Source organism: Aquarana catesbeiana, linkage group LG01, assembly GCF_042186555.1.
Source record: "Aquarana catesbeiana isolate 2022-GZ linkage group LG01, ASM4218655v1, whole genome shotgun sequence".
Classification (NCBI taxonomy): domain Eukaryota; kingdom Metazoa; phylum Chordata; class Amphibia; order Anura; family Ranidae; genus Aquarana; species Aquarana catesbeiana.
In genome coordinates, this window is record NC_133324.1 from 458,362,871 (window position 1) to 458,377,399 (window position 14,529).

The 14,529-nt window shown below is 38.9% G+C and overlaps 1 protein-coding gene across 3 annotated transcripts in view; it reads left to right on the top strand.

The window, feature by feature from the left end:
* The window catches only part of SVEP1 (sushi, von Willebrand factor type A, EGF and pentraxin domain containing 1), a 486,322-nt gene that overhangs the window by 248,418 nt on the left and 223,375 nt on the right, over positions 1–14,529 (top strand). For all 3 annotated transcript variants that reach the window (XM_073591153.1, XM_073591134.1, XM_073591144.1), the window contains exons 14-16: positions 4,431–4,539; positions 7,329–7,511; positions 9,944–10,177. In XM_073591153.1, coding sequence (XP_073447254.1) covers positions 4,431–4,539; positions 7,329–7,511; positions 9,944–10,177 — 526 coding nt within the window. The remainder of the gene's footprint in view (positions 1–4,430; positions 4,540–7,328; positions 7,512–9,943; positions 10,178–14,529) is intronic.

Here is a 14,529-nt window from a genome sequence, read left to right on the forward strand (position 1 = left end):
TTGAATACTACTGTTAAAGTGTATGTATAGATTTTTTTTTGTTTTGGATAGAACAAGAATAGAACAAGGAACTCCCATCAGGTTTTTATTGTTATGGGGCTATGTTAGACAGGTTGTCCATCAGTTCCTCTCCGGCTGATGTTTTACCAAAAAGGAAGTGAGGAGAAATATGCAACAGGGACACAATCAGAAATAAATAATCTGACAGGTGTTCTACCTTTTACTCTTTTACAAACGAAATGTGTTTTATTTTTATCTGTATTACTTTTGGAGAAAATCCCCCACTTCTTGCCTGATAAATGTTGTCAGAACAAGGAAGTGCGGGGAAATCTCTCTAAGGGAGACTGCATAATAGGACATACAACCCCTTTCCACTCTATCCAAAATGTAAAAAAAAAATCTGACTTAAAATATACTTTAACCACCTCGCGTCTGCGCTATAGCCGAGAGACGGCTACAGTGTGGACCTAATTTGCCGGGAGGGCGTCCATGGACGTCCTCCCATGCTCTAGCTGCCTGCGCACCCCTTGCAGGGTGCGCGTGGCGCGCTCTGTGATCAGTGAGTCTATAAGACTCAGTTGATCACGGATCGGAGTAACGGGTCGATCACGACCCCTTGCCACGTGATCAGCTGACAGCTGATCATGTGACGTAAACAGAGCCGGTAATAGGCTATTTTTTCTTCTCACGCAGGTAGCGTGAGGAGAACAAAAAAAGCCGATCACCGGCGGCTGTGAAAGGGACATCGGTCCCAATCGTAGATAGCCTCCTACCAGTGCCCACCAGCGCCACCTACCAGTGCCCACAGTACCACCCATCAGTGCCCACAGTGTCACCTATCAGTGCCCAGATTGTCACCTATCAGTACCCACAGTGCCACCAATTAGTGCCTCATCACCAGTCCTACATATCAATACCACCTACCAGTGCCCATCAGTGCCACCTACCAGTGCCTACCAGCGCCACCTACCAGTGCCCACAGTACCACCCATCAGTGCCCACAGTGTCACCTATCAGTGCCCAAATTGTCACCTATCAGTGCCCACAGTGCCACCAATTAGTGCCTCATCCCCAGTCCTGCATATCAATACCACCTACCAGTGCCCATCAGTGCCACCTACCAGTGCCCATCAGTGACATCCATCAATGCCACCCATCAGTGCCACTCATCAGTGCCACCCATCAGTGTCCATCAGTGCCACCTTATCAGTGCCCATCAGAGCCGTCTTATCATTGTTGCCTTATCTGTGCCTATCAGTGCAGCCCATCAGTGCCCATCAGTGCAGCCTCATCAGCGAATATCAATGAAGGAGATAAATTACCCGTTTGCTAAATTTTAATAACAAACTATGAAAGTTTTTGGTTTTTTTTCAAAAATGTCTGTCTTTTTTAGTTTGTTTAGCAAAAAATAAAAACCCAAGTGGTGATTAAACACCACCAAAAGAAAGTTCCATTTGTGTGAAAAAAATTGTAAAAATGTAATCTGAGTACAGTGTAGCATGACCACGCAATTGTCATTCAAAGTGTGACAGCGCTGAAAGCTAAACATTTGTCTGGGCAGGAGGGGGGTTTAAGTGCCCAGTAAACAAGTGGAGATCATCTCATCAAATTAAAAAAAGCAGGTAAACACAATAAAATCAAGAATTCTAAATGCTCACTTGGAATGTTTATCCTTTCCATAAATGATGGAAGCTGAAAGCAGAAGATATGGAGCTATATAGCATTTCATATTTTTTTCACCAAGGATTGACCATCGCTTACTAAATCTATGCATCTGTGGCCAGCAGTAATCCTGTGATACACTGTCAGATTTTTGATATACGCAAAGAGATGACTGACATCTGGATATTCTATCAATGAATTTTAGGGCAGCAAATATAAACCTCAACTCATACAATTCTTTTGTGGCTGCGTTATATTCAACATTAGGCAATTGTTGCTAGTAAGACTCGGTTAATTTGCATTGTGGCAAAACTTGCAGTGCATAACTAATGTAGCGTGCAATTGCAGAAGTTGCTGCTACTGAGCCTGCAGTGTCCAAGCCCTCAACCATGATTGCTCATGGTGAAATCCCTCAAAGAAGCTAATATTCTAACCTGCACAGAAAAAGTATGACTTCTCGCTCCCTCAACTCCTCTATTTACGTGTATTTTTTGCTTTGGACAGGCTTAAGAAAATTATATAAAGAGGATTTTCCCCCCAGTTGTATTAGAAAACATGCACTTCCAGGGTTGAAATTGTCTTCATAAAGACAAAAACAAAGGAACCTAAGTTTACATTTTTCTCAAGATCTCTGAGCCTTTTGAATATACCTGTGGGCTAGCCTCAAGTAAAGACAATTAGAACCCAGTGATCAATTCAGCTATAATAGGATACATCTAGATAATAACATAGTGATCACATTTCAGGCACAATTTCATTTTAGCCATTTGTCAAGAAACAAATCAACGGAGCAGGAAGCTTATAGTGGGGAAAAAGGTCAGTTTCGCTAAAAAGGAGCAATAGCTGGTTAATCTGCTCCTGATTTTTAATTACTCTTGTTGCATCTGTAAAACTACAATGTCTTTATACTTAAAACTAGAATAAAGAATTTAGAAAAATGCATCTTAATGTTTGAAATACTTGTTTTTTTCTCTCCAGCTATACCTAATTATTAACCAAAAAATGTGTGTATTTAATTCAATCTAACTAGGATATGGGGAAATAAAAGTAGAATAAATGTGGCACTATATGTGTCTTATACCTAGTTGTTACTAAAGTACAATTAAAATGATATAATTTACTAACTGGTTTTGCCACCCTACTGTGCTGATCTTACCCAACCCTCCCCGTTATGAGCTGCATACTTACCTAGTTCTGGTACCCTGTTCAGCCACATCTTACTGTAGCGCACTACTCGCTTGGGAGCTGCTGTTAGTTCATACCTCTCTGTTAATGGATTCCGTTTTCCTCCCCTGCATGAAAAAAATCAGCAGATAGTCCAATAATTTTAAACAGAACTTTATTTCTCTTGATTGCTGAGTGTTACAAGATTTCTTAAGGAAGTATGAGCTGCCTCTTACTTTCCGGTTCCATATGTATTTACCGTGCTTTTCCATAATGAACTGACCAATGCCCCTCTGAAAAACATAGTGGTATATGGATGCTGGAAGCCCCAGGCCTCACCTGCCTATCTTGACTCCTGCAATCCTTCCATGTCAGTTCAAGGAAGTCCTGGATGAATGAGTACTGCTGAGTTGCACTCCCTTGCTCTCTCCCACCGACAGTCCATGGTTAACACAGAAAGCCGATCCCAGTCTACTCCAGCCTTTTAACAGCTACTTCCTGCTTCGCATGTCCAGAACCATCCAAGCTGGTGATGTCTGGTACATTCCTCCCGAAATCTCCTTCTGTTGCTGACTGATGTTGCTGAATCATCCAGCACTGAAGTCCCTGAACCCTCAGGCCTTCAGGTTCAGTTCTTTTGCTATCCAGCACCGAGAGCATTACACCCCCAGGCCTTCAAGCCTGCTCCTTGCTGATCACATCTTTGCAGCCTTTCTGGATTCAATGCCCATTTCCAACCACACCAGGAAACCTGTGGCCTTGGTTTTTATAACAGTCCCGCCTCTGCCCAAACAAAACAATGATTGGTTCAGAGCGGTCTCCAAAAACTACCTGCCACTCTGCTTCCCCAGTCCACCCACCTTCCAGAACACTTCAGGGAAAGTAATGGAAATCTTGCAGGGCAGAGTGTAGGTGGCCACACCCTCCTCTATTCTAACAAATCTCCCAACCAAATTAACCAACCAACCTAACCAACAGGGTAAGACACTGGCAATTTACCTATCACTTATCCTAACTAACTAATTAGCACCCACCTAAAGGTGGTGGGCGCTACATTACCATGATGTATAGTTCCTGCCAACTGGCCTTCTACTTCCTATGGCATGAGAGAACATCATAGACTCATAGACTGTGCACATGCATGTAGTGGGAAGCAGAGGACAGGGCAGAGTTAAACATTATATCAGGACAATGCATTACAGGGTACCAGAACTAGGTAAGTATGCAGCCTTTGAGGGGAAGATCAGGGTGGGTAAGATCAGATGAGAAATTTGTTATGATTATATTATGTCGTTGTGTTCTGTTTTGGTAGTCCAAGACAAAATGTCTATATGGATAATTTGTGGCTGCTGTTTTCCTCCGAAACCCAACCAGATTATCAGCATAATAAGCCAAAATGTGTGTCCTACAAATAAGTAGCATTTTAATTCACATACTTATACTATCTTATAACTCCTATATATCTTTAGTTTCAATACAATTATTTGTATGGCTCTCCCTTTTAATCCACAACTCCCTAGCATACAAGATATGTAACTTATTTTGTTTAAACAACATATATTTGCCTTTTGACTCAAGTGTACAAATCATGTCCTTATTTACAGGTCCCTTCCTTTTGCAATGATGTTGATGATATTGATTGTCGACTTGAGGATCAGTATCAAAGGCAGTGTCTTGAATACAACTATGACTATGAGAATGGATTTGCTATAGGTAACTTTTAACAGTATTAATATATCATACAATTTTACAAATTAAAACATTTTTACTTTTTGGTACACTTTAGGACAGGCATCCTCAAAGTACAGCCTGTGGGTTGGGACATATGACCTACTCCCATTTTTTTCTCTGCCTGTGACTGAAAGAATGAGGTTGCTAAACACCTGCAGTAACTTTGGGGTCTGTGTCTATGAGCTTTGGGCTTGTGTCAGTGGAATCAGTTTGACATCAATTTGAGATGCTTCTGCAAATATTCAGAATTCATTAACAGGTACATTTGACCTCCAGTTGACTACATTCCAGTTGATCTACTTCAAGTGGGTTTTGCATTTCATTCATTTGTATGGGAATGCAAAAGATGCTTGAAGTAAACAAAAGCCCATCAACAGGGGTCCTCACTGTTACTTCAGCTGTCCTGCAACATGTGCATGCTATGGAGTGCTGCCGCAACCTGACGCTGGATGAATGAGTAGCGTGGTAGCAGCAGTGAAGGTAACCCACCCATTCAGCCACAAGCCAGAAAGATGGGAAGAACATGCAGAGGACTGCTACTACAAACCAACACTGTCACCTTCTAATGTCACTGCCAGTGCTCTACTACTCATTAATGTCAGGGTGTGGCAGCGGGAGTACAGTGGAGTGGATAGGTCACAAATCTGTGACTTAAGTCAGGTGGTTCTCCAACCCTGCAGTCCGCTTAATGACTGTGGGTTCCAGTGAAGGTTTCTGTATGCTAATCACATACAGGGCAACCTGCATATAAAAACAAATCTGCATAAATAGCCTAGGGCAACCTGCAGAAATAAGACATAACAATCTGTAGATATAAAACAGAGCAAACTGCATATATAAAACAAGGCAACATGCAGATATAATAGAGCAATCTTTATATATAATCCAGGGAAACCTGCAGATATAAAATGCAGCAATCTTTGGATATACACTAGGGAAACCTGCAGTTAAAAAACAGGGCAACCTGTGCATATAAAGCACAGCAATCTACACATATACTGTAAAACAGAGCAACCTGCAGATATAAAATAGGCCAATCTTCAGATAGAAGACGGGGCAATCTGCACATATAAATCAAGACAACCTGCATATTTAAAACAAGGCCAACCCATGTACAGCATATGAAAAAGGTAAACATGCAATTACAAAACAGAACAACCTGCCTATGTAAAAAATGGCAATTTGCACATATAAAACAGGGCAAACTGCAACATTTGTGGGCAAGCTGTGGGGCTTGCCCACAGTGTATCCAACCTCACCTTCTGCAAACCCAGAACGAATTCTTTATTTCACTCACTCCATGGTCCCTAACAGTCTGAAGGACCATAATCTGCTCTTTTGTTTAAAAAGTACTGGTAGATACTGCAAGCATAGCTTGCAGTACTCTAAGGAAGTCCCATAATGGTAGGAGCATGTAAGAGTATCTGGCTTCCTCAGAGTACTGCCAAACTATGCTTATTCACTACATACAGGTCATAGCTGATGAAAGTAGTGGAATCTGTGTGAAATGCATTTACCTTAGCAGCCAGTGCCTATATCGCAGAGAGACTTCCATTTTTTTGCAATCTGAAAAAAGTTGGTGTGGGGGAGAGAGGTTTTCTAGTGAGTGTAAAACCGCGTAGACACAATTGGAATTTCCGACGGGAAATGTTTGATGGGAGCTTGTTGTCAGAAAGTCCGACCCTGTGTATGCTCCATCGGACATTTGCTGTCGGAATTTCCGCAGGTTCTCAAATTTTCCAACAACAAAACTTGTTGTCGGAAATTCCGATCGTGTGTACACAAGTCTGTCGCACAAAAGTTCACGCATGCTCTGAATCAAGCAGAAGGAGCCGCACTGGCTATTGAATTCCTTTTTCTTGGCTCGTCGTACATCTTGTACGTCACCGCGTTCTGAATTTGTGTGACCGTGTGTATACAAAACAAGTTTGAGCCAACATGCTTCGGAAAAAAATCCATGGTTTTGTTGTTGGAAAATCCGATCGTGTGTACGGGTCATAAGACTACGTTAGGAATCAGCTATCAAGAATTAGGACTATTTATTGAATTGGGCTGCTTATCCTATTAGGTAAGATGTAAAATGGGTTGCAGATTCATTCAAATATATGTATAAGTATATTGTATCCTTCATAGGTTATTAATAGTTGAGAAAAGTTGAGACGTTACGTTGTTAGAATATTTTCACTTGCCTCCCATTTATGTACTATGCAAATCATATGGTATATTGACCATTGTATACATTATTTTGTACTCAACTGTCCTAACTACTATATCCCTGTAACTCTTTTGTACTGAATCTTCCAATAAAACTTTTGTAAACAAAAAAAGAAAATTATAGATCACTATTTGTCTTGGCATAACAAAAAATGATACACAGTAGGATCTACAGTATATGGTCAGTCTGGCACTTGTGGTACTTACCAAATGGTAGGTGAGTATTTGTAGGTCTCACAATCTATGGCCAATAAGGTATACCTTATCTTTAGTGAAGGGAATGAAAAATCACCAGTCAACTAACAATGAACTGATGAGATCTCGAATCTCTGTTTTAATGAGGTAAAATCTGTTATGTCAGATGTCTCAAAACATTATTTCTTCATCTCTTTATTTATTTTTTATTTTTTTAATAAAATGTATATTTTAGCTTTAAAACAGTAAAGTAATGTACTGTATTGTGATAGTATAGCCAAACTCTGTAAGACGGAAATGATATTTAGCCAAATATTGAGGATATGCTGCATTATTTATACATTTAATTGTTATTCTTCCAGGACCAGGTGGATGGGGAGCTGCCAATAGACTAGATTATTCCTATGGTGACTTTTTTGATGTGACAGAGGATGAACTGAGGGAAAAGTCTGCATCTGATTCTACATCATTACTAAGAGTGAAAAGGCAAAAACTGAATATCCCTGCCACCGATCAGAAAGTGAAGTTTATTTTTAACATAACAGGTTCGTACAGGTTCCATTCGAAACACATTTTTAGATTGAGTTATATAACATTTTAGATGAATAAACATCCTGAAGCAGGAACATTATATCAATATCAACATGAGAAGAAAAGAACATACCTTTATTTAAATGTATACTACATTTTTTTTTTTTTTTTTATTGAAGGTAATATATATATATATATATATATATATATATATATATATATATATATATATATATATGTAACATATTTCAGTTTCAGAGCGATTTATAAAGAATATCAGCTTCAGTACTCAATCTATTAATTCTCCTGTTCTTAGTCATTCAGTTTCAGGTATTTTTTTGGTAATGCCGCGTACACACGATCGGTTTCTTGTCGGAAAAAGATATGATGGCTTTTCCAACGGGATTCTGCTCAAGTTTGCCTTGCATACACACGGTCACACAAAAGTTTGTTGAAATTACGACCACGAGGAACGCGGTGACATACAACACTACGATGAGCCGAGAAAATGAAGCTCAATGCTTCCGAGCATGCATCGAATTGTTTCCGAGCATGCGTAGGGATTTTGCGCGTCGGAATTGCCACAGACGATCGCATTTTCGGATAGGAACTTTTCCCAACCCAAAAATTGAGAACATGCTCTCAATCTTTTGCTGGCTGGAAGTCCGCCAGCAAAAGACCGATGGAGCATACACATGGTCACATTTTCCGACGAAAAACTCTCATCGGTCTTTTGCGGGCCGAAATTCCGACCGTGTGCATGCGGCATAAGAAGCAATTCTTTAATGCAGTTTTAAATATGGGAACCTCTTTTTATAGGGAAATAACAGGCATGCCCCATCTCCTTTTCTCAATTAAAGGCTATGCTTCCTTGGATGTGTGATATGCATATCCCAGGAAGCAAAGGAAGGAGAGTGCACGTTATTCGCCTAGGCAAATGACATGCAAGGGGGAGGGGGAGGGATGGGATGGACATTTAAAAAAAAAAAAAAAAAAGGTAAATAAAGAATAAACAAACAGCCCTATTCCTGCAGAAGACCGGAGGAGGGGTGGAGAGGCGGGATCGTGTATGGGTGGGTGAAGATCCACTTTAAGGTGATTCTGTATGGAAATTAATGGTTAAATGGTAGAACTAACAAGTTTAAAAGATTATTACAATTTAAAAAATAATTTAAATTAATAATTGTAAATATCATTTTAAATAACAATAATTATAATAAAAATAATTATTATCTCTAATATTATTGTTTTTTTCCATAAAAAACATGGATATTATTGTTATTATTATCATTATTATTATTATTATTATTATTATTATCATAATCATCATTACCTTGTGACTTTTTATACTGTTTATTAGTATAATTCTTTTTAATCTAATATTCTACATGAAAAAACAGGCATTTTTTTTAATTAAAATATTTACAATGTTGTCACCCAATTTGACATAAAAAATATGCTGACTGTTCATATTTTTACTGCCAGAGTTTGGTGGCCTTGGTTTCGCAGCTCTACGCCTTGCTGGAGAAATTGCTGGCAAGTTCATACAAAACAAATCACTGCCTTTTTGTAAATCGGCTTCTAGGTGTCACGGCCTTACTTTTCAAAACTCAGCATATTGTGCGCAACGTATGGTATATAATATTCATATTCATGCATCATTTCTCTCGGTTAGTCTGTGTCATACATCTGGAGTTATCTTAACATACTTACCAAAGAGATGAAGTGATTTTATCAAACAATAAAAAAAAAACACAGCTGATTTTGAGTTTTTCAGCAATAAGTTCTTGTATTTTTATATAAACACAAACTGCATGCCTGAGTTGTCAGGATGACATGCTTTCAAATTGATTTACCAGGAGTACATCTCCGGCAGTTTTATAATTGGGAAAGAAAAATGGAAAAGGTGTAGAAATAACACAATAGCCAGAATAAATACAGTATAGGCTTACTGATAGTTGTAATCAGCACAAAAAAAAAGTTCGCTGTTGAATGTGGCTATAGTTTTATGAGTATGAAATGCCATGGCACAAAGTACAAAGACTGAGCTGCTTCTAACCAACCACAGCCAATCACAAGCCTGAACTATCAATCCCAGCTTGCACCAGTGTCTCAGAGCTCACACTTCATCAGTACTTATTCATTTTAAAATCTGCCTAGATAAAGACAGTTGTATTCTGCATCATACTGACAAGTAAATCGGGAAATAAGAAAAAAAACTATAGAGATGTGACATAAAAATTTTCTAAGGGATGTCGGTCCAGGCACAAGTTTAGTGTGTTAGTGTCTATCAGTCATTAGGCTGCTTTAAAAAATAGCCATGCAATATATTTAACATGAAAGATATATTACTATTTTTTTGGACTGTATATGCGTGGCAGTAATTTTGGGGAATAAAAAACTGTATTATGATGTGTTGACCCTATTCCTTTTTTTTTTTTTTCAGCAAGTGTACCTTTGCCAAATAGAAGGAATGATTCACTGGAATCAGATAACCAGCAGCGCCTTCTTAAAACTTTAGAAACTATAACGAATAGGCTAAAGAGGACTCTTCGAAAGGCCCCCCTTTACTCCTTCCAGTTTTCCTCGGAGATGATTATTGCAGATAGTAACTCACTGGAGGAAGGAAGAGCAGTTCTGTTCTGCAGGCCAGGTTCTGTTTTAAAAGGACGGATGTGTGGTAAGGGAACTTGTGCTTTTCTTTTATGTGCAATATGTTGGCTAAAATTTCATTCACCTCCATGTGTTTTTTTTTTTTTTTTTTTTCATTTATAGTTTTTTATTACGCACTTCAGCAAAGCACAAAGTACATATAACAGAGAAAAAAAAGCACATTCCTAATACCACCACCATGTGTTCTGACATTCTGACATTTTAATTATTTACAGAAAAAGCCAAGTAGCATGCTGGAAAGAGGGGCCTTTTTTAACCCTAAGTTTAACCCTATGTTTAAATAGACATTTTTAGTACAACCCCAGTAAAGAGCAAAACCAGACAAATTATAATAAACACACAAAAGATACATGTTCATGTAAAAAAAATTGATGTGCCAAAGAGGGGATAGTTAAAACTATGAAGATACTTCACCAATAGAATGTTTTGCCTTCAGATTATGGATCTTTAACCTTAAAACAGAAATTAATGCGTTTTTTTTATTTTATTAAAGCAATAACATTCAGTACATACAAATACCATACCGTTGGGCATAAAGCCTGCAGTTTACACTCTGTTTTCAGGCGTTGACAGAGACAGAGCACATCTCGCTCCAAGATACAATATAGCATACAAGAACCACCGCACATTGTATCCAACTCCAGTGTGAAATAAATGAAATCAGCTCAAATCCTCATCCATCAGTCACGCCTCTGGGATATGTTTCACCTACACTCAGCTTAATTGCAGAGGAAACATGTCAGATGAGCATGACCACTGAGCGGGGATTTGGGCTGAAGCTTGTCTTTCAATTACTTCACACAGTTGAATGTACTGTGTGGCAATACTTCTATGCTTTATAGTAATATTCAGTAAACGTTTGATGATAATTGCATCAAGTTTTACAAACAATGCAGACCGAAACAATAAAAAAAGAAGTAAAAACTAGACTTTGGTGTCAAGAGCCTTGTATATTTGACTTTAATAGTAAGAATACTGTATGTATCTTAGCTAAGACTACAAAAGCTTATAGAGAGAAATGAAAAAGCACAGAATTAGTAAAACCATCTCAGAATATTTTTGGGGGTTTATCATCGTTAATGGATCTCATTTACTCCCAACTGATTAATGTGAGGGATTTTGCATATTATTTGCTGTCTGGTGGTAATGCTGCTTTTCCTTTGGCAGCTTAGGGTTCTGGGCAATAAGTTCTGAGCACAACTAGTGTGAAACATAGCAATTATTTGTAAAATGTGTCCGATGTTTCAAATTATATAATATTTAAAAAAAAAAATAATACAATAAAAAAATCATTTTGATATGGTTGATATGGTAAGAGAACATCTGTTTGAACAGCCTCTAATACGATGGACTTATATTGTTACTAACCCCACAACAGTAAAATCAGTATTTATATGCAGAAAGTATGTTTGTTTTACTCACTGTGGAACCTAGGGGTTTCATCCTGTGCATTGTGTAAAAAGGCTGTGTGATCCTGTCTTCTCTGATCCTCCTCTTCTTCCACAGTTCTTAATCCTGATAATACAGAGCCTTGGGGGCTCTCTGCACATGCTCAGTTTGGTGTGTATTGCTAGAGTTTTTTTTGTTTTTTTGGGGGAGGGTGCATGTGATCAGCACAGGGCTGATCAGCACTGTCCGAAAAGAGGGACAGGAGTCATGCAGCCTAATGCCCCGTACACACGGTCGGACATTGATCGGACATTCCGACAACAAAATCCATGGATTTTTTCTGACGGATGTTGGCTCAAACTTGTCTTGCATACACACAGTCACACAAAGTTGTCGGAAAATCCGATCGTTCTGAACGCGCTGACATAAAACACGTACGTCAGGACTATAAACGGGGCAGTAGCCAATAGCTTTTGCCTCTAAATTTATTCTGAGCATGCGTGGCACTTTGTGTGTCGGATTTGTGTACACACCATCGGAATTTCCGACAACGGATTTTGTTGTCGGAAAATTTTATAGCAAGCTCTCAAACTTTGTGTGTCGGAAAATCCGATGGAAAATGTGTGATGAAGCCCACACACGGTCGGAATTTCCGACAACAAGGTCCTATCACACATTTTCCATCGGAAAATCCGACCGTGTGTACAGGGCATAATAGGACAGTCAGAGGAGAATGAAAACTCCTCCTACAAGCTTTAACCAGTGCTAGGCTGGACACTGATAGAAGTCACAAAACTGCTATATACTGCTGATGAAAAAATGTATTTAGCAGTTTATATTTACTAAAATAATTTCATTTCCATGTTCTGTGGGAGACCAGATATAGTGAATGCAGGGTCCTGGGTTTAGTAACACTTTAAGTGTATTTCGGTATTATTGGGCTGAGTGGCAGAGCCACCAGCTGTGACGATAGATACCTTTCTCCTCACATCCTTTAAGGCTCGGTTCACACCTATGTGTTTTTTAATGTTTTTTGCTTTTTGCAGAAATGCGCTGCAATCCATTTAACATGGTTTCCTATGGGACACGTTCATATCTATGCTTTTTTCAGCTGCTGCATTTTTTTGGAAAGGGTCAGAGACTTTTTTAGAAGCACGACGGTGTGTTTTTGGTTCACTAGACATTAATGGAGAAGAAGCAGAAAAGCGTGTAGTGCATTTTTGCCGCAATTCTACCGAAATTTGCATTTTCTAATCTACCCAACAACAAATCGGCCAAAAAAAAAAAAAAAAAGCATAAAAAATGCATCAAAAAAGGTGTGAAAATGCATCAAAAATGTGTGAAAAAAACACAAAATGCACTGCAAAAAATCACTGCAGAAACCAAGCCTAAAGAACACAGATGGAAGATTACTAGAGATCTTCAATATTTTAACTGAAATCATTTTATTTCTATAGAGAATTTAAAGGCATTTTTCTTGATAGTTACTGCAAAAGCACTGTTACATGCCTCATCTCTTATTGAAGTTCAGGAATTAATGGGTTTATGGCCTGGCGTGATTCAAGTGGGGTGGGTGCATGCTCTTTGTACATTACAGGTAGTCGTAAACAAGAAGCAATAATGTGTTTATAGTAATGTCATGATAGAAAACTGTAAACATAAACCTGCTTTCCTAGTCAGCCAGGGATAAGGGTCTGGTATGTAACGTGGGATGGAACCCACACAAAAAGAAACAAAACAAAAAAAAAACAGTGCCCCCCCAGATACATAGCATGCAGTTGGGCTGGCAAGGAAAAGGAAGGCAGCAAGCTTGCACCCCCATCCTGAACCATGCCAGGCATCATGCCCTCAAAATAGAGAGGATACCTTTCGAGGAAAGACCTTTTTGGCAAAGCACCTTTTCCGCATGTTAATGGATAAGTGTCTGGTATGAATTTTGTGGGAATTTGTTTTTTTACCGTAACAACCAATAACCATGTAGCCTGCTGGCATCCTCGCAATCAATTACTTTATTGGCTGCTAGAACGCAGGCAGGCAACCATCCCGCACAGACCGTTTGCATTCTAGCATCCAAAGACACTTGCAGTCTGCAAAGTAAAAGGTTATCATTTTGTGGCTGTAGTAATACTACCACTAACTGAATGACTTCTGACTGCAGCCATAGGTTCAGTTCAGTGAGCAGGGGTGCACCCTATTCAGTTTTACCTGCTTGCCATACTGTGAACACAGAATGTTTGTGTAATTCCTGTGTGGCTACAAACGTGAGCCCTATCTTTAACGAAAAGTGCAAATGGTAAAAGAGAAAGTTGGCACTCTTGTCAGGTACCACTGAGAATATAGAAATATAGAGACAGTGTTCCCACTGTGCAAAATGTCATTTCTGGCTAGAAAAACAGGACACTTGCAAAGAAACAAGAGTCTGGCAGGCTATAGCTCTGGGGAACTACAAACAGAAAACACTACTCAACACCCTATCAAATGCCTTGTTGGCATCTATAGATAGTAACCTAGTGTTGCCTTTGATGACCTTCTTTTGGGTTGGCCTAACAAATATAAATCCTGCTTTGATGAAGGCTTCTTAGCCGAAATGCATCGGCGTAGCCTGTACCCATGTACCCATATTTAAGAGCATCTGAGTCGCCAGCCCTTTTCTTATTCGAATATAAATCCTACCTGGTCTGAGTGCATAAAGCGAGGCAGCAATTGGTTGAAGCTACTTACCAGGGTCTTTATAGGTATCTTTTGATCATTTTAATTAATAATTATAAGGGCCTGAGTTTTTAGCTGAGTCTTTTTGTGTCGTAAAGCAATATAGACTTCTAGAAGGTTTTCTTCTGGTGAGTTTCATATTTGCAAGCTATGAAACAACCTTTTCATATTAGTGATTAATTGGAATTGTTTTATAGAGAAGGTTGAAGAAGCCATCCGAACCTGGAGTTTTTACTGTTTTATAACCTTTAATCACTAATA